Here is a 24,776-nt window from a genome sequence, read left to right on the forward strand (position 1 = left end):
AGTTTTGTTTTGAAAGCCAGTGATCAAGTGCCTATAAAAACAGGGCTGGAAGGAATGAAGGAGACTTGATGGTGTTTGGTGACTGCCAGTGTAGCTCTGGGTTCACAGAAAAATCATGTTTCAAGGAAATAAATAAGACATGGAGATTCTTGCCTGGCTGTGTACACATATAAAATTGTTTTTAATATTAAAGAAAAAACATATAAGCCATATATAGTGATACAAGTCTTTAATTCTAGCACTCAGGAGGCAGAGGTAGGCCTCTGTGTGTTTGAAACCAGCCTGATCCACATACTATATTCTAAGCTAACAGGAATACAAAGATAGAGCCTGTCTCAAAAAAAAAAGGGGGGGGGGTGGAAAGCCAGGCCAGGCCTGATGGCACACACCTGTAATCCCAGCACTTGAAAGGCAGAGGCAGGCGGATCACTGTGAGTTCGAGGACAGCTTGGTCTACAGAGTAAGTCCAGGACAGCCAAGACTAAAAAGAGAAACCCTATCTTGAAAAAACCAAAGAGAGAGAGAGAGAGAGAGAGAGAGAGAGAGAGAGAGAGAGAGAGAAAGTAAAACATAGAGGTGCTAGCCTAGCACCCATGAAACCCAGGGCTTGATTGTCCAGGACATATAACTAGACTTGGTGACACACATCTACAATCCCAGCGTTCCAGAGGCAGAGGTAGGAGGAGTATAAACTCAGGGTCATCCTTACCTACATAGTAAATTTGAAGCCAGCCTACAATATAAAAGCCTCTGTCTCCAAAACAAAAAAGACTACCTCACGCTTTGAAAAAGTGAATCCAGTTATGAGAGAGAAGAGCATCAGAGGAAATTAATTCATTTTTCAATGACAAAAAGCTCAGTGGTACAACACTTACATGTAACATACACAAGGCCCTGGCTTTGATTCTCAGCACTGCAGATTAAAAATATATATATATATATATACTTACTTAACATATACTGATCAAGTATCTACTCTGTGCCAGAACTACCTGAGCTCTGAAAATAAAGCATGAGCAGAACAGAAATGTTTGTTCTAATGGGGCAAATTCAGACATATAGATTTTGGCCCTAAGGCTCACTGGGGCAAGAGCAGCAGAGGGGAGCAAGGGAAAGGCCTGAGAGTGATGTGCCTGAGCGATCGGGGGAAGCAGCTGCGATCTGACGCTACCAGGAAACATGACTGTGAGGGCTGCCAGGACTGTAATGCCTTAGCTTCTGAGTGTCAGTTGAGAAGCCCTTAGAGGGCTGTGTATAAGTAATGTTCAGGACTTGACTTCTACTTTAGAATATTTACAAAACAGGGGCTGGGGAGATGGCTCAGCACTTACTAACACTATTTCACAATCATGAGCACTGGAGATCAGCTCTCAGCCCCCATATCAAGCCAGGCACTCCTTCCTGCAAGTTCCTGAACCTCAGCTCCTAAAGGGATAAAGAAAAATTCCTGGGGCTGGAGAGATGGCTCAGAGGTTAAGGGTATTGACTGCTCTTCCAAAGGTCCTGAGTTCAATTCTTAACAACCACATGGTGGCTCACAACCATTTATAATGAAATCTGGTGCCTTCTTTTGGCATGCAGGTGTACATGCAGGCAAAACATTATATAATAAAAACATAAATAAATAAATAAATAAATAAATAAATAAATAAATAAGAAAATAAGCAGTATGAAAGAGCAAAAGAGAAAGCTGAGACAAGTTAACAGACCGCAGACTAGGCTAGGATAGTAAAGATAAAACTCTAAATATAGCAGAGACTAGACACTAATTGGTTTTTGTATATGCAAATAAAAGTTATGAAGATTTAACCTAATTTCTTTCCACACTCATTAAAATGCTTTATCAGGTAACCTAGGTTCAAAGATGAAACTCAATTCCCTTGTGAGTATAGACTACTTCCGGATGACCTCTGGCTCTTATATGCTACAGGTCATAAGAGGATAGGCAAGAAAAGGGTAACCCCACTATATCATCCAGACCAGAAAACAACCCTAGGAGCCCACAGTTTCTAAAAAGCTGAAGACTGTAGAATACACACACACACACACACACACACACACACACACACACACACACACACAAAGCAAACACAAATACTCAAGAACAAATTAAACAATAATTTTGTAGGTCATTCAAAAACTTTTCACATGATAGCAGTCTTCAAAATAAAACTTCCATTTGTCAATCAATATACCAAACACTATGGCAAGATAAATAACAATAAATGCTTTGAGTCTAGTGGAGAGATAGTCATGTGAAGTGAGAATTCTGGAATTTTGGTATGTTTAAAAAACACAGAAATAGCCAGGCGGTGGTGGTGCACACCTTTAATCCCAGCACTTGGGAGGCAGAGGCAGGTGGATCTCTGTGAGTTCGAGGCCAGCCTGGACTACAGAGCAAGTTCCAGGACAGCCAGAGCTGTTACACAGAGAAATCCTGTCTCAAAAAACAAACAAACAAACAAACAAAAAACAAAAACAAAAATACCCCACACACAAAATAGTAAGAACATGTTTTTATTTTAACCCCATGTGTGGGGAGCTACTTTTTCTGCAGAAGCTGACTATGATTTTGCCTCATGCCCTAACAGAGGCGTGGTTTTGCCAGCTGCAGATAGTTTCTGCAATTGTGTGACTTGGAATTCTGGGAACTTTTCAGAGGGTATACACCTGCTAGAGCCCCAGTAGGTGTGGTTGGTGGTTATTGTAGTTCAGGGGGTCAGCTGTGGTTTGTTAGTAGTCGTGCTCAAAGAAGAAATAAATTAAATCCAGGAATCGACCATCTCAATCCACCCCCACGCCCGCCTCTTTCCTCCCCCCCCCTTCCCATCCCCTCTATCTTTCTTTCTCTTCTATCTAGTGATATGGGGTAAAACTAAGGGGCTAAAGGGTGTAAAACAGAAGAACCCACTAGGTGGCCAAGTCCGGCTACAGACCTGGAAACAAACAGTGGGACCACGATGTACCAAGTTGTCCAACTGGGCTTTGCATCAGGATGTCTAACCTCTAGGAACGCATGAGATGGAGAGAAAACCTCAAGGAAAAGCTCCAGAAAAGGAGACACACTTGAAGTTGAACCATCATGGACAGCGGGATGCCTGTAGGAAGAACAGGGCTTGCAGGCAGGAAAGAAGCATATTCTACACAGAGGAATATCAAGACCACGCTGTGACACTAACAGCACCCACATCTGTTGACCACCCATGTCTGCCCGGTGCTGTTCTAAGTATTCATGTGGATTAACATTTATATTTAGTTTTTGTTTACATGTTCACAATGAAGAAACTGAGGTATACAGAAGGTAGTAACTAGTCCAGAGGGCTCACTACTCATTGTGGAGTGAGTCTCATATCCTAAGACTCTAGAGCTGTACTTTTTCCATACTCAACATTTTGTTAAAGTGGAGTCAGGTGAAGACACAGAGGGACAGAGCAGACAGGTAATGACTGGTCTCAGAAGCCATGAAGAGCCACTGAAGGCTGTGCATGTGGAAAGAAGCTGGTCAGATCTGCATTTTGAAATACCTCATCTTATGAGCTGGTAGTTCCCTGAAGGAGAGAGGAACAGAGCAGGAAGAGCTCCTGTGATAATCCTGAGCAGCGACAATAAAAGCCTGAACAGAAGCAGTAAGAAGGGAGCTGATGAGCCAACATCAGAACAAAAGACAGCAGAGAGGAAGGGTGGGCAGAAGACAGCAAAACAGATGGCATCACATCCATGATGAGGTATCTGCCAGTCAAGCAAGGAGAGCAGTCCATCAGTTAGGCAGATGGACAACTTAGAAGTCCAAGAAGAAAAATGGTGAACCAGGGAGCCAGGCTACAAGCAAATGTTTTCCTAGGCCTGCCTGTCTGCCTGTCGGCCTGTCGGCCTGTCGGCCTGTCTGCCTACATGTGTGCCAGGAAACTCTCAGCTAAGAGGATGTGACAGTGTCACCTACAGATCTTCCATACCCAGCCTCAAACCAAGACTCTTTGAAAGCTCACTCTGTTCTCAAGAGGAAACCTTAAAATTCTAAAAGCTATATATAGGGAGTCAGGTGGTATCTCTGGGAAACTCCAGGACACTGGGTTCTTCTAGGGAGACCCTGGTATTGGCATGTACCATCTGGGTTCAATTAATTCTTCCTGCTTCTAATTACTAATCAAGCTAGCTCAAGGAATAGTCCAGGAACCCCAGGGCAGTCCTCTTTAGTAACCTTTTACCACCAAGGCCAAGAAGACTCAAACTCTGGTTCCTAAAAACTGGCTTCCTAGTTTAGCAAAGTGATAGAAAAGCTGTCTTTGTAATGTTCTGCAGGCACTTGAGAAAATCTTGCAGCCACGTTAACACTCAAGCACCCAGAATGTATGGCATAAAGTACTTCCATAGTTCCAAAACTTTTACTTGAGTCTCATTTAAAATGAGTGAATACATCAAATGAGACTGTCATTGTTCTGGGACTCTCTGACAGCCACCTCAGTCCCCAAGTCTTATCACTTACCCACGGGCTATAGGAATATGGCTGGATCAGATCAATTTACCAGTGACCAAAGAATAATATCATGAACTCATTAGCCCCCTTTACACAGCTTTACACACCCCCTGGAGCTGGAGCTGCAGACAGCTGTGAGCTGCCAAGCCGGTTCTAGAAATTGAATCTGGGTCCCCTGGAAAGAGCAGCGGTTGCTCTTAACTGCTGACTCAACTCTCTAGGCCCTGCTTTCACAAATTTTAAGCCAAGTTTTAGAAACACAAATCAATTTATAGGATGTAGACATGAGGAAGCAGATATATTTTGTTGTTTAAATCTTTGCACACTCATCTTGTAAAATCCCTGCTTTGCAGAAAAGGTACCTATCTAAACTCATGTTCCCCTGACACTCTTACAGGCACTCTGGCTACAGTGCTCAAGTGAGGATCTGAGCTGCTATGAGAGATTAGTATCTCTGCATCTCTAGGCACTCAACTGACCATGTAAATTGTACTTGGTACTATATGCCTTACTTGGATTACTGAATAATGAAGGTTTCCAGAAAGAGTGAAAACCAAATTCATACTCCACCCATCACCTGAACTTAGAATGTACATCTTCTAATTTTCCACCAAACCAACATCTACCCCTTCAAGTCTGAGATGCACACTTTCTTCTCAACAAAACCATATCACCTCTGTCTACCCTCTCTCTTTTGAGACAGTATCTTATTATATAGCCTTGGCTGGCCTTGAACTCACTACCTAGACCAGGCTGATCTCAAACTCACAGAGCTCTGTCTGTCTCAGCCTCTGGAATGCTGAGATTAAAAACATGTATGCTACCACCCACAGGCATCTTTCTCTGCTGTGATGTTATAGCAGAACCCACAGCGTTCCCTCTGGGCCTGTTTTTATATGAGGGCACATTTGTTCTCCAGCCCTTGCCATCCAACGAGCCTGTAAAACAGACTACTCCACTTGGACTCTGGTGCCACCCTCAACCCCTCAGAAGCCTCAGTCAAGACTTCCTGACACGATGATAAATATGTCTTGGCCAACATGTTCTCAGCTAAAAATGTAATGTGCAGCCCATTTATAATTCCATGCATTATACAGTAACGCTTCTAAATAGGTCACCCCAAATTGCGGCTGAAAAGATGCTGAAAATAGACATGGTCCTGCTTTTCTGGCCTTTGTGTTACTTCTAAATGTGAGCTGGCTCTGAGTGTCCCATCTCTATTACTTCTTGGATGAGTTACCTGCACCACTGTTGCTAAGCAGGCTGACAGAAAGCTCTTCCGTTCCACTGAAGTTCAAGGACATGCTGTCACCAGGCTGGCGGGAAGTGCTGTGCCTGCAGAGAACAAAGCCAGGCCACCTGGCTTAATTACTGTAGATCATCACTTTTATTTTTTTTCCCTGCTCACCCTGTATCCTAGTATGTGTGGGAGGGCAAATGGGGAGAGGCTCATGAAAAACAGGCCTGAATATTCAGTCACGTAGGATGGCCACCTTTAGGATCCATACCTCAAATCACCATGTACTAGTGTTTCCTCCCTGGCTGCTTACCTACCACCATGCTAGACCACTTTTCTGCCCTATGGATGTACCAGAGTTAACCTGGTGAAGACGGCCACACTGTCCAGACCTCCACATCAACACCCCACCCCCAGCAAAGAGGATGTCCAGTGCTAAGGAAGGGGCCAAAAAGACTGCTCTTTGTAAAGTGTCCCTAAAGCAGTTTAGGGCCAGTGAGTACAGGTTTACGCCAGGGTCACGCTCATCAAGCCTTAAATGACTTTCTTCTGACACTGACTCTTCAGATGCTTTGAAAGATCCTCTTCAGAACTTTCGTTCAAAAACTAACATGTCAAGTCACAGGGAGGCTGTCTGAGACAACAGCATTCCATAGGCAAACCCTAACATAAAAGAGAGAGAGCTTGTTTTCATCTTTGACAAAGGCTTGGAAGAAAATTAGGAAGCTTTCAAAATATAAGGTCAAAACAAACCTAAAGCAGGGCTGTGGTAATATGACAGGCAAAATGTCAGGCTGTTTGTTTTTACCCTTTGCCCTGGGATGGGAATGTTGCTGGCTGACAAAGGAGGGTCCTGACCAAATGAATATGCTCTAAGTCACAGCTGAGTCATCTCATCAGCAGTCTGTCCAGCACTGTGCTGGGTTACCTTCCGGCAGCTTCATGATAGGCCAACTCCAACAGCTCTGCAGAGGAGTGGGTGGGGTCCCTCTGCCTGCTGCCCTGCAGCTCCGCCATGTTCTGCCGGGTTTGATGGTGGATCTGGATGGCCTCTCCAGAAGGTCCTACCCAGACAAAGAACCACTGGATGTTATTCCCACCTGATAGCTCATGCTGCACACGGAAACATACTCTTTCCAACTGTTGAGATCTGACAAAGAGCACAGCAGGAAGAGCACTATACAAGGAACGATCAGGCTCCTAGGGAGGACTCGTCCTCCAAGTAGGCCCCACACTTTATCATGTCCGGCATGCTAAGAATATTTGGAACCCTTGGGTTCATGAATACTATGGAGATGCCATACAGAAATAGATGAGTATAGAAGGATAAAAAGATGGAAAGAGAAGGAAAATAAAAAAATGAAATAACAAGGCAGGCAAGGTGACATACACCTTTGGTACATCCCTTTCCCAGTCCTTGAAAGGCAGAGGCAAAAGGATCTCTGAATTCAAGGCCAGCCTGGTCTACAGAGTGAACTGCAGGATAGCCAGGGCTACACAGAGAAACCCTGTCATAAAAAACAAAAACCAAACCAAAATATTACAACTGTGACTCTAGGAATCAAGGGTGCTTATGCACAAAAAAAGACAGAGAAGGAGGGCTAAATAAGGTTACCAAGGGTTAAAGGAAAGATTTATCTGGGTAGAAGAAGTATCTATGAAGCCCCAAATGTGAAAGAGGTAAAAGTGTGTGGAAATCAAGAGATTGGGCAAGAAGGATAAGAAAGGGCCCCCGAGGATAGGAGTGAGGAGCCCGGAGGTTGGGTTGCCTAGTGAAGAAGAGTCTTGGTTATTAACAGGTCATGTGCAGAATAGAAGAAAGAACTCAACAGTGTCTGGAGATACAAGGTTTTTGTTTTCTTTGTTTCTTCTCTTCTCTCTTTCCTTCTTTCTTTTTTTCCTTTCTTTCTTTTTCTTGTAATGTGGGCATGAAACATGGGGTATAAAAAGCACAAAGAGCCTAAAAGCATGGTAGAAAGTTCTCTAATGAGGTCTTAGCCCGAGGGTTAGGGAGAAAAATCCTTGCTAAGTAAGTATGAGGACAATTCAGACCCAGCATCCACTAGGTGGGTAGCATTATGTACCTGTAACCCAGGGCTAGGAAGACAGGGCAGGAGCACACTTGGGACTTGCTGGAAGCTAGTCTAGGCCAACAGGTTCAATACGAAAGCCTGTCTTCAAAACTGAGAGCAACAGAAGACACTCTGGCCTCAACATGAACATGCCTGCACATGCAGACACACACACACAGCCCCATACATGTCCATATGCTTGCAGAGAGAAAGAGAGGGAGGGGGCTATCTCAGCCTGGTGCTGGAGATGTAAACCAATTAAGACAGTTCTTGCCTAGTATGTACAAAGCACAAGGCTCTGGGTTTGATCCCCAGTATCACATGCACAGGTCTTGGTGGCGGTGATCATAAATTCAAGGTCATCCTCCCTTACACACAAAGTTCAACACTAGTCTGGGCTACATGAGACCCTGTCTCAAAAATAAATAAAAAGTAAAAGCAAATACAAAAATAAGAAATAGAGGTAGATATCTCAAAAGAACCTGGTAGTAATTACAGAAAAGAAACCAGAAAGAAGCAATTTGTGTGGTTCTAGCAGAGACCAGGGACAAAAGAGGCTTGGAATGGCCTCCAGTTATAGCCAAATAAAGCAGATGTCATTTTTATTTAACTTTTTTTTTTCCTTCTGAGACAGGGTTTCTCTGTGTAGCCTTGGCTGTCCTAGACTCACTTTGTAGACCAGGCTGGCCTCGAACTTACAGCGATCCACCTGCCTCTGCCTCCCCAGTGCTGGGATTAAAGGCGTGCACCACCATGCCCGGCTTTATTTAACTTTTTAACAGTAAAATCAAACGTAAAAGCAATGATTAGACATTTCTGATCATTCAGAAAAATGGTTCCCATTAAAGCAAACAAACCAACCAAAACTAACAAACAAACAAACAAACACAAAATGAAGCCTAATACATCTGTTCCTTCCTGACCCAGCAAGAGCCCATTAAATTGAAGTTTAATTTTAACTATAGCTTTAAAAATCCTTATTGTCATCTTCTTGAAACTGGAATAGAGTAAAACTATGGGCTACAAAAAAAAAAGTAAAGTAAAGATAATTATTTTTCACACAGCTGGCCAGTTACAAAGCTTGTTCTAGCCAGGTGGTGGTGGCGCACGCCTTTAATTCCAGCACTTAGGAGACAGAGGTAGGCAGATCTCTGTGAGTTCAAGGCCAGCCTGGTCTACAAAGTTAGTTCAGGACAGCCAAGACAGAAAGACCCTGTCTTGAAAAACCAAAAAAGAAAAAAGAAAAAAGAAAAAAAGCTTGTTCTCAAGTGTATCTTCAAAGATCCTCCTGAGAAGCCAAGCGTGGTAGGCCACACCTTTGATTCCAACACTCAGGAGGCAGAGGCAGGCAGATCTCTGTGAGTTCTGAGGCCAGTCTGGTCTACAAAGCAAGTCCAGGACAGCCAAGGCTACACAGAGAAACCCTGTCTTTAAAAACAGACAGGAAGGAAGGAAGGAAGGAAGGAAGGAAGGAAGGAAGACCCTCCTGAGAACTCTGTGGAAAGCCCAGCAGGTAAATGTATCTCCCGGTGGGCCAAGAGACTCACAGAAGTTTATGGTTGATTGGTGCTAAGAAGCAGCGCTAGGAACTCAGCCCAAGGCTCTTACCTGAGCAGCGGCTTACCTACAGGGAAAGTGTGCATCCAGCGCCTTCTGTTGGATGTGAGCTTCATGGGCATTCTTGAGGGGGCGAAGGGGTTGATCAGTGCTCTCTGAGGTGTGTATCCACCAGGCCGAACATGCAGCATGGACTCCGCACTGCCCACATGGAACCTTCCTGGTGCACTAGAGTCCCGCTGTGGCGGCTCTATCATGTTCTCCAGGACATCTACTGGCAATCATGGAGTTGAACAAAGACAAAGCACAAAGCCACAGTGAAACCAGAACTAAGCAGACTGATGAGTCAAAGCTAGAAAAAATCTAACACATCATAATATCAGCAAGTAAGAGAAATGAGTAAAACTGTGAAACTCAGGCTGGAGAGGTGGCTCAGCGATTAAGAGTATTGCCTGCTCTTCCAGAAGTCCTGAGTTCAATTCCCAGCAACCACATGGTGGCTCACAACCATCTATGATGTGATCTGATGCCCTCTTCTGGCCTGCAGGTGCACATGCAGGCAGAGCATTGTATACATAATAATAAATAAATAAATCATAAAAAAAAAACTGTGAAACTCTGAAGAAATAAAACATGCTTAGGTTTGTTTACTTTTCAAATATTTTGAAGACTTAATGGATTCCCATACTTTCTAGGGGACTGTAAACACTCTATGTGGGCAAAACAATGAAAATAAATGTTTGAGCCAGGTGTGACAGCACACGCACCTATAGTCACAGCACTTGGGTGGCAGAGACAGACTTCTGAGTTCAAGGCCAGCCTGGTCTACATAGTGAGCTCCAGGACAGACAAGGCTGCATAGTGAGACCCTGCTTGATTAAATAATAAATTAAAGAAATATAGACAGGCAATGTTTGCTGACCAGATTAGCTCCTTAAACCCATTTGATTTTGAGCACACAAGCCTAGAATCCTCCTCCATTGGCACTGAAACCAAATGGCACAAGTTGCAGACAAAAGGACACGGGCGGAAGCCCACTCAAGGACTAGACAACAGGTATGTACAGCATCATCGCCATTCTCTTTCTCTCTTCCTTTGGAAATCAATGTTGAAGATGATGGCATCCTAGGATAAAAGGAATCCTGAGTTCCTCAGTGATTAAGAGGATTCCCCCATTGAGCCTGGGTACCGAGGCAGGTGAAGGCAATCACATGCCATTGTGTTCTCAAGGAAAAAGAGTAAAGAATGTGTTCATGCTTGGCCAGGCAAGGAAATGTTGTGACATTTAGAATCAACCTATCGAGCGCAATGGCCTGATGCAGCCATGGAAACAGCAAGCTATGTACCCTGAAAGTATCTAAGAACTGAAACCCATGGGAACCGAGTCCCTTTTTGTGTATCTCAGTAAGCAACTACGCAGATTAGAAAGTGGCGTGGGGGGGGGGGGTTGGGGGGGGACCTGGGGGGGTACAGCTGGAGAGATGGCTCAGTGGTTAAGAGCATTGGCTGCTCTTCCAGAGGTCCTGAGTTCAATTCCCAGCAATCACACATGATGGGTCACAACCATCTGTAATGAGATCTGGTATACTCTTCTGGCAGGCAGCCATATATGCAGACAGAACATTGTATACATAATAAATAAGTAAATCTTTAAAATAAATAAACAAAAATAAAATAAACAAAATATAAAATAAAATAAAAATTAAACACAGTAAAATCAGAGAGAGAATGAGAATATACAGCATGTCTGAGCGTTCAGGAGAGACTGATTCTAAGAATCTCTCCATCGGCTCTACTGTGGATATTAAATCCTTTATATCAATCTAACTTAATACTTTATAGAATAATATTTGCATAGAACCCACATACACACTGCAAATAATTCTAGATTAATTATAACAACTAACACAATGTAAATACCATGTAAGTATTTTTTTAAAGATTTATTTATTTACTTTCCGCATGAGTGCTCTAGCCACATGTACACCTTCATGCCAGAAGAGGGCATCAGATCCCAACATGGCTGTGAGCCACCATGTGGTTGTCTGGAACTGAACTCAGGACCTTTTGAAGAGCAGACAGTGCTTTAACTGCGGAACCATCTCTCCAGCCCTACCATGTAAGTATACTATATTATTTACAAAGTAATGATAAGAATGAAATGTCTGATTATGTTCAGTATAAACTTTTTCTGTGTGTAGGTGTTTGCCCTGCATATATGTCGAGGTACCACATGCATGCTCAGGGCCTTCAGGTCAGAACAGGGCATTGAATCGCCTTGAAACTGGAGTCATAGATAAGATTGTGAGCCATCATGTGGGTGCTGGGAATCAAATCTGGGTCTTCTGCAAGAGCAGCAATTGCTCTCAAATGATAAGCCATCTCTCCAGCCCCCAGTACCTTAATATATAATTTTTTTCCAATCCATGGTTTATTTAATCTATGGATTCAGAAATCCATCCATAATATTTGAACTGGGCCTACAAACCCCAGCAAACTCTGAAGGCTGAGGCAGGAGGATGGCAGGCTCAAGGACTATTTATGCTATAGAGAAAGTTCAAGTCCAGCTTGGGCAACTTAGTGAGATTCTGTCACAAAATTTAAAAATGCAAAAAGACCTGGGATGTAACTCAGTGGTATAGAACTTGCCCTGAATTTAATCTCTACTAATGCACATATAAAAGTATAAATATGCAAAGCTAATTATAGAGGACACAGTTTGTTTGTTTGTTTGTTTGTTTGTTTTTTAAGTATGGCACAAATGGAGATGAGAAAATAACAAACCTCTTTGACCCAGGCCTAAAAGGGCTCTATAGATGATGGACAAAAACAGTTTAATACGCATGCATTGTACCCATTGGCTGGCACGGAAATAACTAAAATATGAGCCTTAGACTCCACTCCAATCACTTCCCGCCACTCCCATCCCTCGCCGCTGCAAAGCAACCGGGTGCAGGCCTCCCAGCTGTGTGCTTCAGCATGCTGACCTCTTGTGCTGGTGTAGCCCAGTGAGCTGCTGACTTCATACTGGTGCAGGTGGGGGTTGGGGATCATCAGGATGTTGGTGCTCTTGCCCAAGGAGCTGTCGTCAGAAGCCTGGCTCCTCACTTCCTCCGTGGGCAGTGCCCGGCTTGGCAGGGAAGGGCTGGAGGAGACATCACAGGAGCTGGCACTTCTGCGACTATGATTCTCCTGCTCTCTCACGGACCTGACATGCAAGACACAAATTACCACCATGAGAAGGACACTTCAACTTTGAGTTAAAATGTCAGCGACAATCGTCAGCTGTGTACACTCAGGAAATCAGTATCAAAGCTCCCAATGTACGAAATAGTACTAGCCTGGATGACAAAGTAAGATTTCCTCCCAAAGCAGGGCATTGTGGTGCACGCCTTTAATCCCAAAACTTGGGAGGCAGAGGCAGGCAGATCACTGTGAGTTCAAGGCCAGCCTAGTCTACAAAGTGAGTCTAGGACAATCAAGGCTACACAAAGAAACCTTGTCTCAAAAAAAAAAAAGAGCACTTGCTACTCCTACAGAGGACCCAAGTTCCATTCCTTTCCCCCGTGTCAGGTGGCTCACAACAGTCTGTCACAGTCTATAAGTTCCAGGAGATCCAATCCTCTCTTCTGGCCTCAGCAGGCACTATATGTGCAGACACAGATGAAGGCAAAACATCCATACATAAACCTTAAAACAAATTGATTTTTAAAATGTATTTTGAAATATGTACAGATGAAAAGAACGGGATACCTAACATTTGTCTTGAAACACTGCAGCCAATATTTAAAATATATTTAAAAGTGAGAAAGTAACTAGGATATTTGTCTCTCTGATGAAATTTTAATGTCTTCTTGAGAAAGGTTTTTATAATAATACACTCATTAAAACATGAAACTTTGTGCTAGAAAGGTATCTCAATGGTTAAGGGTATTGGCTGCTCAAGGAAACCCCAGTCCAACGTCTAGCACCCGGATGGTGACTCACACTATCTGTAACTCCTGTCACAGGGGATTCAAAGGCTTTTGATGCAGATCGTGTAGAGACTTAGGTACATGCAACAAAACATCAACACAAAAAAATAAGATAAAAACAAAACATGAAACTCTCTAAGGGGAAAATCTTAAGAAGCACTAGGAAGAAAGACCAACAGAAGAAAGTGCAATGAAGAGGCATCACCTCAGAATATAGGAATTAGCCTCCCAGGGCACTGCGCTTTCAGCATTAGGGCTGTCTCCAACCTCCTGAAGGTAGCCTGAGACTAGATCTCAAGGTCTGATTACACATCCATCCCTTCAACAGCAACTATTTCAGCATCAGAATATGCTTAGACATGTGACAGGGCTAGAGGGCCTATTAAGATATGGTATGAGCAGGCAGTAGTGGCGTATGCCTTTAATCACAGCACTCGAGGCCAGCCTGGTCCACAGAGAGTTCCAGGACAGCCAGGGGTACACAGAAAAACTCCCACAAAGCAAAACAAAATCCTAGAAAATTGATTAATGTGATGTGGTCAACAATAAGCTAGAGTTCTGTTTATAAACCAGGGTTTAATTCCTAGCACCCACATGGTAGCTCACATAGACCTAGAATGCCAGTCCTAGGAGACCTGACGCCCTCTTCTGGCTTCCCTGAGCACCACACATACACCTGCTACACAGGTCTACATGCAGGCAAAAAACACTCGTACACATAAAAATAAAAATAACATATATAGCTTTGTTCTCTCTCTCTCTCTCTCTCTCTCTCTCTCTCTCTCTCTCTCTCTCTCTCTCTCTCCCTCTCTCTGCCTTGGTTTCCTCCCCCCACCCCCACCACCTCTCTGTTTTTTTCTCTCTGACTCTCTTGGTCTTGGTTTCTCTCCTTTCTGGGGTGTCCCTTCTCTCCCTTTGCCCACATTTATAATAAACATTTTTCCTAATATTAAAAATAAAAACTAAAGTAAATGTATAACTTGGAATAGCTCATTTTCTAAAAAAATGTATTATTTTAGCTTTTTTTATTTTTTAAGACAGGGTTACTGTATTATGTAGCTCTGGCTGTCCTGGAACTCACTGTGTAGACCAGGCTTGCCTAGAACCCAGAGATCCACTCTTCTTGACTCTGCCTCCCAAGTGTTAGGGTTACAGATGTGTGCCATCACATGGACTATTCTAACTATGAGTGCATGCCTGCTTCTGTCTGTGGGGGGTGGGGGGTGGGGGGGAGGGCCTGTGAGTCTCCTGGCATGGGTGCTGGAAAGAACAGCAGCACTCTTAACTGCTGAACCATCTCTCTAGCCCCAAGTGCACTGAAAACACAACAAACACATACAAGATCCAAAAACCTATTACAATTAGAAACTTATTTGACCAAAACAACACAGAGCAAATTAAAAAGCACAAGTTAAAAAAAGAAAAATTCTTGTCGCCTGAGGAAAAGTCATGCTTTGTGAACTGCATCTCTTGCCGATAGAATGTATGAGGATCTTACTGTATTTTTAGACAATACTTGACAACAAATAAAATAAGTAGACCCAAGAGCCTGCAAATGGAATCCCCAATGATCTCTACAACATGGCTTTCATGAGGCTAATTTTAAAACTTTTTAAGATTTTTATAAGATTTATTTGATGTATGTAAATGTTATACTCCCATGTGTGTCGGTCCACCACATGTTTGCCTGGTGCCCATGAAGGTCTGCAGAGAACTCTGGGTCTCCTAGAGCCTGGAGTACCAGAATCTAGATGATTCTGTACTGAGTCACTGAAAAAGCAACAAAGGCTCTTAACCACTGAGCCATATCTCAAGCTCCAATTTAAACAGTATTAAGGTTGCTTTCATAAAGGCCTCGCAGGTTTTCTTTTTGTTTTATAAAAGTCTGTTTTAATATAAACAAGTGTTGGAATAAAAAAATATGGAATGCTTCACAAATCTGTATGTCATCCTGCACCAGGGGCCTTGCTAATCTTCTCTGTATGGTTACGATTTTAGTGTATGTGCTGCCAAAGCCAGCACCCCTTAGGTTTTCTTAAAATCTTTTTCTCCTGAGATATAGTCTCACTATATAACTAAGGCTGGCTGGTGCACGCCTTTAATACCAGCACTCAGAGGCAGAGGAAGGCAGATCACTGTGAGTAAGTTCAAGACCAGCCTGGTCTACAAAGTGAATCCAGGACAGCCAGGGGTAAAAAAAGAAACCCTGTCTCAAAAAATAAAACACACACACTAAGGCTGGCTTTGAACTTGAAATCCTCCCACTTTGCCTCCTGAGTGCCAGGTTACAGGCCTGTGCCACCGTGTTGGGCTCCTAAATAATTTTATATGGCCCCTAGGGGAATCTGACAAAAACCTGCAGATGGCGAGGCGCTGAGCCCGGGATGGACCAGGCAGTCTGAATACTTGAGCATCATAGGCATCGTAATCTACTTGGATGGGAAGGGTGTTCTCAGATTCCTTTGGAGTCCCGAGAGCTGCAAAACACAAATAATATAAATAAAGTACACTTCTAACATATAGAGAGACATCTCTAAGGGTGAACCTATCTACAGGCATATATTAGATAACTAGACAGATGACCTTAGAGGGTCATCAAAATCTGCAAGGCACAGGTGACCATCTACCAAGAAAAGATAGAATAATAACCCAAACATCAGGGTAGGACTGACATAATGACGTTAAAATAGTATAGAGCTGCCAGGCAGCGGTGGCGCACGCCTTTAATCCCAGCACTTGGTAGGCAGAGGCAAGCAGACCTCTGAGTTTGAGGCCAACCTGGTCTACAGAGGGAGTTCTAAGATAGCCAGGGCTACACACACAGAGAAACCCTCTCTTGGGGAGGGGGGGAAGGGAAAGTATAGAGTTAAAAGAAAGGCAGTGTTAGCAGCACTTTAGTCTTCTGGAGCCTCGCTTCACATACTGGCTGAGCATCATCAGAGTTTTATTACTTTCCATCTGACCCCAGAACTGACACTCACTGCAGCTTACAAGGTACAACTACAAGGTGGCTAAGGACCTTTCCAAAGGTGACATAAAGAAAAGTGGGGATCTTGACATTTACACGAACCTTTTATAATATTTCACATTATTTTGTTGCCTTGAATTAACTGCTTCTTTCTTTTTTCTGTGTAGCCTTGGCTGTCCTGGACTCGCTTTGTAGACCAGGCTGGCCTCGAACTCACAGAGATCTGTCTGCCTTTGCCTCTGCCTCCGAGCCTCCAAGTGCTGGGATTAAAGGCGTGTGCCACCACGCCTGGCTTAGCTGACTATTTCTAAAAGTGACGAAAAAAAATCTCAAAAATACTCACATGTATCACGGCCATTTTTTGTTTTCTCCAAAGCAGACTGAAAAATTAAATAGATAGTTTATCATTCCTCTGATAGAACTAAACTTAACACAACAACTCCCCAAAGCAAAGACCATGTCTTAGCTATCTAGTAGCTTATGAAAAATGGAAGCTAACACCTGCCACCTGCCTACCACAGTGTTAATAAGCCCTGCTAAGTCTTTCAGTTTCCACCTTGCATCTTATTTATTTGCAAAACCTTATTCAAATGGGGCATGGACCAAACTTGATAGGGAGCTGTGTTTGCTGATTTTATGTGAACTTGACACAAGCTAGAGTCATCTGAAGGAAGGAACCTAAATCGAGAAAATGCTGCTTTTTCTCAGTTACCACCCTGGACTGGTGGGCCTGTGACCTATAAGAAAGCAGGCTGAGCAAGCCACTAAGGATCAAGCCAGCAGCAACACTGCAACATAACCTGCTTCCAGGTTCCCACCCAATTTGAGTGGTTCCCTCAGTGGACTAGGATTTAGGATTTGTAAGCCAAATAAACCCTTTTCTTCCCAGTTTGCTTTTGGTCATGGTGTTTTGTTAGTAAAAACCTTAATAAGACAGGAGGGTTATTCAATTCTTTACAAAATGAAGGCTTTGCTGATGCCATATAACTAGCAAAACCTGAAGCCTTTATTTTCTCTCTAGGTCAATCCACTACTGTGTTTGTTCCACTATGGCTGGGTCCTACCTGATGCCTTCCCATCCTAAAGCACCAGCAGGTCTGCCTATTCCGTATCAGAGCTGAGCAATCAGCAGCTTACTAAAATGGAGTAAAAGGGGGGCCATAGAGCCATCTTTTTCTTTTTTTCCTTTTCTTTTCTTTTTTTCTTTTTTTTTTTTTTTTTTGAGGCAGAGTCTCACTTTGTAGGCCTGATGAATTTGAAACTGTAGACCAGGCTAGCCTCAAACTCACAGAGATCCATCTGCCTTCTGAGTGCTGGGACTAAGGAAATAAGCCACCAACCTGACTGAGCTGTCACCTTTAAAAATGTTTCTAATGAATCTTTCAAGTCTCCTAATAATCAGAAATGATTTTTAAATGATTAAACTGCACAGAATGGCATAAACATTCACAGTGCACTTTACACACATGGCTGATCTGCTTTGCCAAAGTATACACCAACCACAAACTCAAGAACCAACATTAACATATCTCCTAGTATCTGGCATGAATATCTACCATTATTTTGTGGTAAACAGGGAAAAAAAATCCACATTTGAATTCCTTATTCTTCTTAATTTCCTTCCCCTCCCACCCAGACAGGGTTTCTTTGTGTAGCCTTGGCTGTCCTAGACTCTCTTTGTAGACCAGGCTGGCCTTGAACTCACAGAGATCCACCTGCCTCTGCCACATTTGAATTTATATTTACTTACTACTACAATGTAACCTTTAATTTTTTTTTAAATTTCTCTTTTGCTGCAATATGTATCCTTTTCATTATCCTTGTCTCAAATAACAGTGGCTTCAGTATCCAAATTAAACCAGTCACATCAAAATGAAATTAACTTTCCCCCCTTAACTTTGTTGTGATTTTTTTTCTTCTTTTTTTCAGTGGGTTTTTTTCTGAGACAGGGTTTCTCTGTATAGCCTTGACTGTCCTAGACTCACTCTAGAGACCAGGCTGGCCTCGAACTCACTGCCCTCCGCCTGCCTCGGCCTCTCGGTGGAGTGCTGAGACTAAAGGCATGCGCCACTACCGCCAGGCTCCTTTGTCCTGATTTAAACAAGAGCAGCCAGCAGAGCAGCTCCCCAGCTGGGGACTCAATCCAGGGCCTTATGCCCTTTCTATGCTAGGCTATAGAATTTTCAACACAAAAATTTTAAACCCTGCGTATGACATAAGCTGGGGTGGGGGGCACGTGGTGGCAGTACTTCAAGGTCAGAATAAACACAAAATTGTGTGATAGTCCCTGAAAGCTGTGCAAATTGGGAAAACATACCTTCTTTCCTGCCAGTTTTATTCGTGGAGTGAAACTGTTACAGAAAAGCTGGCTTTTGGATGTGTAGAAACTGTTAAAAAAAAAAAGGGTAATTAATCTATTTATTTTTATGTGCATTGGTGTTTGGCCTACATCTATGTCTGTGTGAGGGAGCTGGAGTCACTGGGAAGTTGAGTTACAAACAGTTATGAAATGCCAAGTGGGTGCTGGGGATTGAACCTGGGTCCTCTGAAAGAGAAGCCAGTGTTCTTAATCAATGAGCCATCTTTTCAGTCCCAATTTTTTATTTTGTTTTGTTTTTTGAGACAGGGCTTTTCTGTGTTGCCCTAGGTGTCCTCAAACTCAGATCCACAAGCCTCTGCCTCCCGAGTATTGGGACTAAGGATGTGCACTTACTTCTCTGCCCGGCTTCATTACTAAACCTTAAGGCAAACCGAGAACCTAGGCAAGATCAGCTCACCTATGCTTGGCTTTGTTGCGGGTTCACAAATCTTCCCAATTCTAGCCAGTGAGATGGCTCAGTGGGTAAAAAGGACTGTGCACACCTGACAGTGTGATCTCTGTCAACCCACTGATCTCTCTGGAAGGACAGAATCAATTTCCAAAAGAGGGCCTCTGACTTCCACATACCACACGTGCATGCGCGCACACACACACACACACAGTAATAAAGCCAAGCATGGTCACACTCTGCAGGCAAAGGCAAGCAGATCTGTATGAGTTAAGAGGTCAGCTTGTCTACATAGTAAGGTCTCAGCTAGAGTGAGACTGTCAGTAGTGATGACAATGATAGTAAAGAATTTTAAATTCTAACTTCACCATGAGCAATGATTTCAATTGATGCTCTGGCCTTTTCTCCCCACATGCCATGTGCACACTGTTTGGTGTGTTCTAGTCCTAACTGCTAACATAGAATCTTCTATGTCAGGAATGAAAAGGACAAAAACAAAGAAAACCAATCTCATTATATCATGATACTTTCATCCTGATGTTTGGTATAATGTTAGACCCATAGAAATTTTTAGTATTCACTCACTGATCTATATTAAAGTTAAATAAAACAAAAAAAAGGCCAGGCAATGGTGGCACACACCTTTAATCCCAGCACTCAGGAGGCAGAGGCAGGCGGATTGCTGTGAGTTCAAGGCCAGCTGGTCTACAAAGTGAGTCCAGGACAGCCAAGACTACTCAGAGAAACCTTGTCTCGAAAAAATCAAAATTAATTAATTAATTAAAACAAATAACAGAAAAAGGTTAGTGCTCAAGAAAAGATAATTGAAACCTTTAAATCCCAATCCCTGTTAATATATTTATAGTTCATTAAAAGATATGGAAAATCCAAATAAATTACTTTTGAAAGCAGTTTATAAAAAATAAAAATAAAAATAAATCCCAATCCCTCTAAAAATAACAATACAACCATGTCATAAATCCATGTTAACTGGAGACCAACCTCATGCCAGAGTGCTGAATGAAGGAACACGCAGAAGCTGTACTGCCTTTCCATTCCTCAGGGATACAATACCTTCTGGTATTCTCTTTTTCCAGTCAAAAACTTGCAAATAATGTTTAGGATGTTGCCAATTCTACCCTCTTTAAAAATCTCTGACTATAAACAAATAAAAAATAAAAATGGGGCTGGAGAGATGGCTCAGAGGTTAAGAGCACTGGCTGCTCTTCCTGAGGTCCTGAGTTCAATTCCCAGCAACCACATGGTGGCTCACAACCATCTATAATGTGATCTGGTGCCCTCTTCTGGCATGCAGGCACACATGCAAGCAGAACACTGTACAAAAATTAAAAATAAATAAAATCTAAAACTAAATAAATAAAAACGAAGGCAGGTATAGTGGCACACACATTTAATCTAACACTTGGAAAACAGGGGAAGGTGTAACTTTCTTCTTTTTCTTTTTCCCAAGACAGGGTTTCTCTGTGTAGCCCTGGCTGTCCTGGATTGGCTTTGAAGACTAGACTGGCCTCCAACCCACAGAGATCCGCCGGCTTCTGCCTCCTGAGTACTGGGAGTATGGGATTAAAGCCGTGTGCCACCACACCCAATTGGGAAAGTTTATCTCTGTGGTCTATATGGTGAGTTCCAGGACAGTCACAGTGAGACCATGTCTCAAGAAACAAAGCAGCAGCAGCATCCGCAGATAACTGGCAGACAGGCCATGGGAACAATCTTATGGCATACTAAGCATATAAGAAAAAAAAGAGGTGTAAAGGAAAGAATTAAGCAAAAGTTATTTTCTTCCCGGAGTCCAGGACAGCCAGGGCTTCACATCAAAGAAACCCTGTCTCAAGAGAAAAAAAAGTCTGAGTAGAAACTTGGCATGGTGGCAGACGTCCTTTATTCTAGCACTTGGGAGGCTGAGGCAGAAGGAGTGGGTACATAGCAAGACCTTGTCCCAAGAAAAAAGAAATGAGCCAGGCGTGGTGGCGCATGCCTTTAATCCCAGCACTCAGGAGGCAGAGGCAGGCGGATCGCTGTGAGTTTGAGGCTGGCCTGGTCTACAAAGAGAGTCCAGGACAGCCAAGGCTACACAGAGAAACCCTGTCTCGCAAAAACCAAAAAAAAGAAAAAAAGAAAAAAGAAATGGCTGAGGGCTTCTCTTAGTCAATAATGTGCTTGTCATACAAGCAGGAGGACCTTGGCTCAATTTCCAGAACTTATGAGAAAAAGCCAGGCTCAGTGCTACGCCTCTGCGATCCCAGCATAGGGAGACAGACAGGTGGATCCCTGTGGCTCACTGGCTGGCTAGCCTGGCCTTCTTGGGAAAGCTCCAAGACAATGAAAAGAAGAAAGACACAGTAGGTTGACAACCTGCCTTCCACATTTATGTACATGCATGTACACACACCCACAAACACGTTTAGCAATACAATATTATGAAACTATCTAACATTCTAAGAGATTGGAACTTCTGCTGGACCTCCCAGCCAGTTATAATACACTTAAAGAAACTCAAGACTGCCTTTAAGAGAACAACTTAACCAACAGCATGGTGGTACATGTCTTTAATCTCAACACTAGAGAGCAGAGGCAGCTCCAGGACAGCCAGGGTCCTGTCTTTACAAGCTAAATTGTAATCTTAAATTATGTATTCGTCCTTGCCCCTTACCCATAAATAATGCATGGGTATATGTGTTTTATCATAATAAATGCTGGAAATATCAAAATATAGGTTGAAAGCAACCTTATAAATGTTGAAGACAACATATACATACTGCTTGATAGCATTTGTTTGCTTGTTATCTGGGTCAGTTGGACTCAATGATGTAACCTCTTATAAAATTCTGTTAAAGATTTTTGTAGAGCATCCCTCGTTCCTTCCCCCATGTGATATGTTCTGTGATGTTCAATAAAAGAGAAAGCAAAGTCCTTTGTTAGGAACACAAAGAAACACACACCCAAAGAGCATTCAGGCGGGCATAAATAGAACAATCAGAACGCTACAGAATACACAGGGGGAAGCAGAGAATCCCAACTGTAGCTCAGCCTTGGTTAAATTATACCAAGGGAGAGCGCTTTTTAATTTCTTAATCTCAATGCAACAGTGACACATTCTGGGTGTTCTGAGGCTGTTAGTAATGTGTTCGAATGGACATATATGTACACACAGACACACACCACAGACATGAGTTATAAAGTAATGAGAGATAGAAAAATGGGTTTCTATTAAGTTTCTATCATGAAATTGCTGTTTTTCAGGGCCACAAATAATCTAATATCACAATTTTCATTGGGTTCCAGGGGTTTTTGTTTAGTTTTGGCAAGGCTCACAGTGACATGTGAAAAGCAGGTATCAGTCCCTCCAAAGTTTTAGATTTAAAAGTCTTTCACATGTGGTTCTGTCCTGCATCCCAATGGCACCAAAAAAGCAGTATAGGGTGGAAAGATACAGTGGTAATTTGGGACTCTTCCAAGTTACTATAAAGTAAAATTTGCAAAAAATGCAGAACTCTAACTGGAATACATATATTTCTATTTACACTATAGTTAGTTTCTGAACAAAATTCAAAACAATGATATATGGTATAATTAAACAACTGTGGTTCTTAACTGATAATTGAATCTACATGTATTAAAAATTTAAAAATAAAGGAGTCAGTGAGATGGCTCAGGAGGTAAAGGGACTTGCTGTTGTGACTAGGCTGGCAGAAATGAAAATATTCTGAAGAGACACTTGTGACTTCAGTCTAGGAGTCTATCGAAGTAATGGACCTTAAAGGATTTCACGCTAGAAAAATAAAGGCTGTACACAGTTCTAACAATCTGTGAAACCACCCTACAGGATGAGACGGAAACCCAGACAATGTCGGGTCAGCGGTGGGAGGAACCACATCTTGATGGCTTTAGTGTGCACATCCTTCGTCTTGTACCTAAGCTCTGATCTCACTTCAGGACCCTGGGAACAGCTGAGGGGCTGCTGGATCTCGCTGTCCATCTTCCTAACGCTGCAACAGGCAGTCCATCTTTTTCTGCTTTCTCTTTTTTTTTTTTTTTTTTTTTTTTTTTTTTTTGCCTTAGAGCAAAAAATGGCTGGATAGATGGCTCAGGAATTAAAGAGTACTGGCTGCTCTTCCAGCAAACCTAGGTTTGATTCTTAGCTCCACATGGTGGCTCACAATCTTTAACACCAGTTTCTGGGGACTCAATGCCCTCTTCTGACCACTGGGGACACAAGGCAAGCATGTGGTACACTCACATGCAGGCAAAAGACCCATATGCACTGGATGTGGTGACCTATAGCTTTTTTTTTTTTTTTTTTTTTTTTTTTGGTGTAACAGCCCTGGCTGTCTTGGCCTCAAACTCACAGAAATCTGCCTGCCTCTGCCTCCCTGACTGCTGGAATTAAAAGCGTGCGCCACCACACCCAGAGGCTTATAGCTTTAATATTAATATTGCTTGGGGAGGACAGTCAAAAGTTTGAGACCAGCTTAGCTACAGAGCAAGACCCAGTCTCAAAAAGAGTAAGTTTTCATATATAACAGGAACACAGCTTGTGACAAAGGTAAAAGACACAGAAACAAGGCTAACATCTGTATCTGTAATGAGTTTCCAAGCTGGTCTCTAGTATATATTTGCAACTTAAATACTGTAGAGGCCAGAGCAGCAAGATTGCTCAGTGTTAGGTCAAGGCACTTGCCAGCAAGCCTGAGGACCTGAGTTTGATGCCTGGGAACTACATGACTCTGAGGCTGCACAACACAGAGACCATGTCAAAAAAATAAAACAAAGTAACAAAAAATTGAAAGAGCCAATACCAAGGAAACTATTCAAAACATTTTTTCCCACTCGAGATCATACCCACCTGTGATTTATCCAGTGAGGAATATTATAATCATCACCCAGCCGAGAATCCCTTGGGACGCTCCGGTTGTGTAGCTGCAAGAGAAAAGGCCAGGGCACAGAGGAACTAGAGAACAAGCTGGCTACGGCCTGCTCAACTTTCTTTCTTTCTTTCTTTCATTTTTTTTTTCCAAGACAGGATTTCTCTATGGAGCTTTGGCTGTCCTGGACTCTCTCTGTACATGAGGCTGGCCTCGAACTCACAGAGATCTGTCTGCCTCTGCCCCTCAAGTGCTGGGATTAAAGGTGTGTACCACCACACCCAGGTGTGTGTGTGTGTGTATATGTGTGTGTGTGTGTGTGTGTGTGTGTGTGTGTGTGTGTGTGTGTGTGTGTGTGTGTGTACACACACGCGCGCGGATTAGTATTTTGCCCGCATGGATGTCTGTGTTAGGGTGTCTGATCTTGGAGTTACAGACAGTTGTGAGCTGCTGTGTGGGTGCTGGGAACTGAACCCAGATCCTTTGGAAGAGCAGTCAGTACTCTTAACTGTTCAGCCATCTCTCCAGACCCCAACTTTTCTACTTTTAACTATTCTTCAACTGGTCTTTCAGAAGGAAATCTGAACTTTATTACCTTGAATAATGGCACAGCATGTAATGGCTGCTCTCCCATGCACACTAAGTCCACACCAATTCCTAAAAAGGGAAGGAGGAAGAAAGGTGGGGTGAGCAGGACCACAGCGGAGGTAAGTACTCCAGTCTGTTAATGATATTACTGAACTTGGTATAAGGCAAAGCTGGCTTGCTGTGCTAGGATTTATAAACTAATCATTGCTCCTACACAGGACAGAAATGCATGCATTTTCTTTTTCCTCTACT

At 42.9% G+C, this 24,776-nt stretch overlaps 1 protein-coding gene across 14 annotated transcripts in view; it reads right to left on the reverse strand.

Moving 5' to 3' along the window:
- Positions 1-24,776, reverse strand: part of DEPDC5 (DEP domain containing 5, GATOR1 subcomplex subunit) — a 119,526-nt gene that overhangs the window by 60,994 nt on the left and 33,756 nt on the right. For 6 of the 14 annotated variants that reach the window (XM_084799234.1, XM_084799235.1, XM_084799228.1 and 3 more), the window contains exons 16-24: positions 24,532-24,593; positions 23,918-23,991; positions 18,600-18,669; positions 16,626-16,662; positions 15,671-15,791; positions 12,328-12,548; positions 9,408-9,614; positions 6,640-6,775; positions 5,715-5,809 (exon numbers count right to left, since the gene is read on the reverse strand). In XM_084799234.1, coding sequence (XP_084655360.1) covers positions 5,715-5,809; positions 6,640-6,775; positions 9,408-9,614; positions 12,328-12,548; positions 15,671-15,791; positions 16,626-16,662; positions 18,600-18,669; positions 23,918-23,991; positions 24,532-24,593 — 1,023 coding nt within the window. The remainder of the gene's footprint in view (positions 1-5,714; positions 5,810-6,639; positions 6,776-9,407; positions 9,615-12,327; positions 12,549-15,670; positions 15,792-16,625; positions 16,663-18,599; positions 18,670-23,917; positions 23,992-24,531; positions 24,594-24,776) is intronic. The other 8 variants (XM_084799241.1, XM_084799238.1, XM_084799240.1 and 5 more) reach the window with 3 other exon arrangements.

This window comes from Acomys minous (assembly GCF_964271855.1).
Source record: "Acomys minous genome assembly, chromosome: 10".
Classification (NCBI taxonomy): Eukaryota; Metazoa; Chordata; class Mammalia; order Rodentia; family Muridae; genus Acomys; species Acomys minous.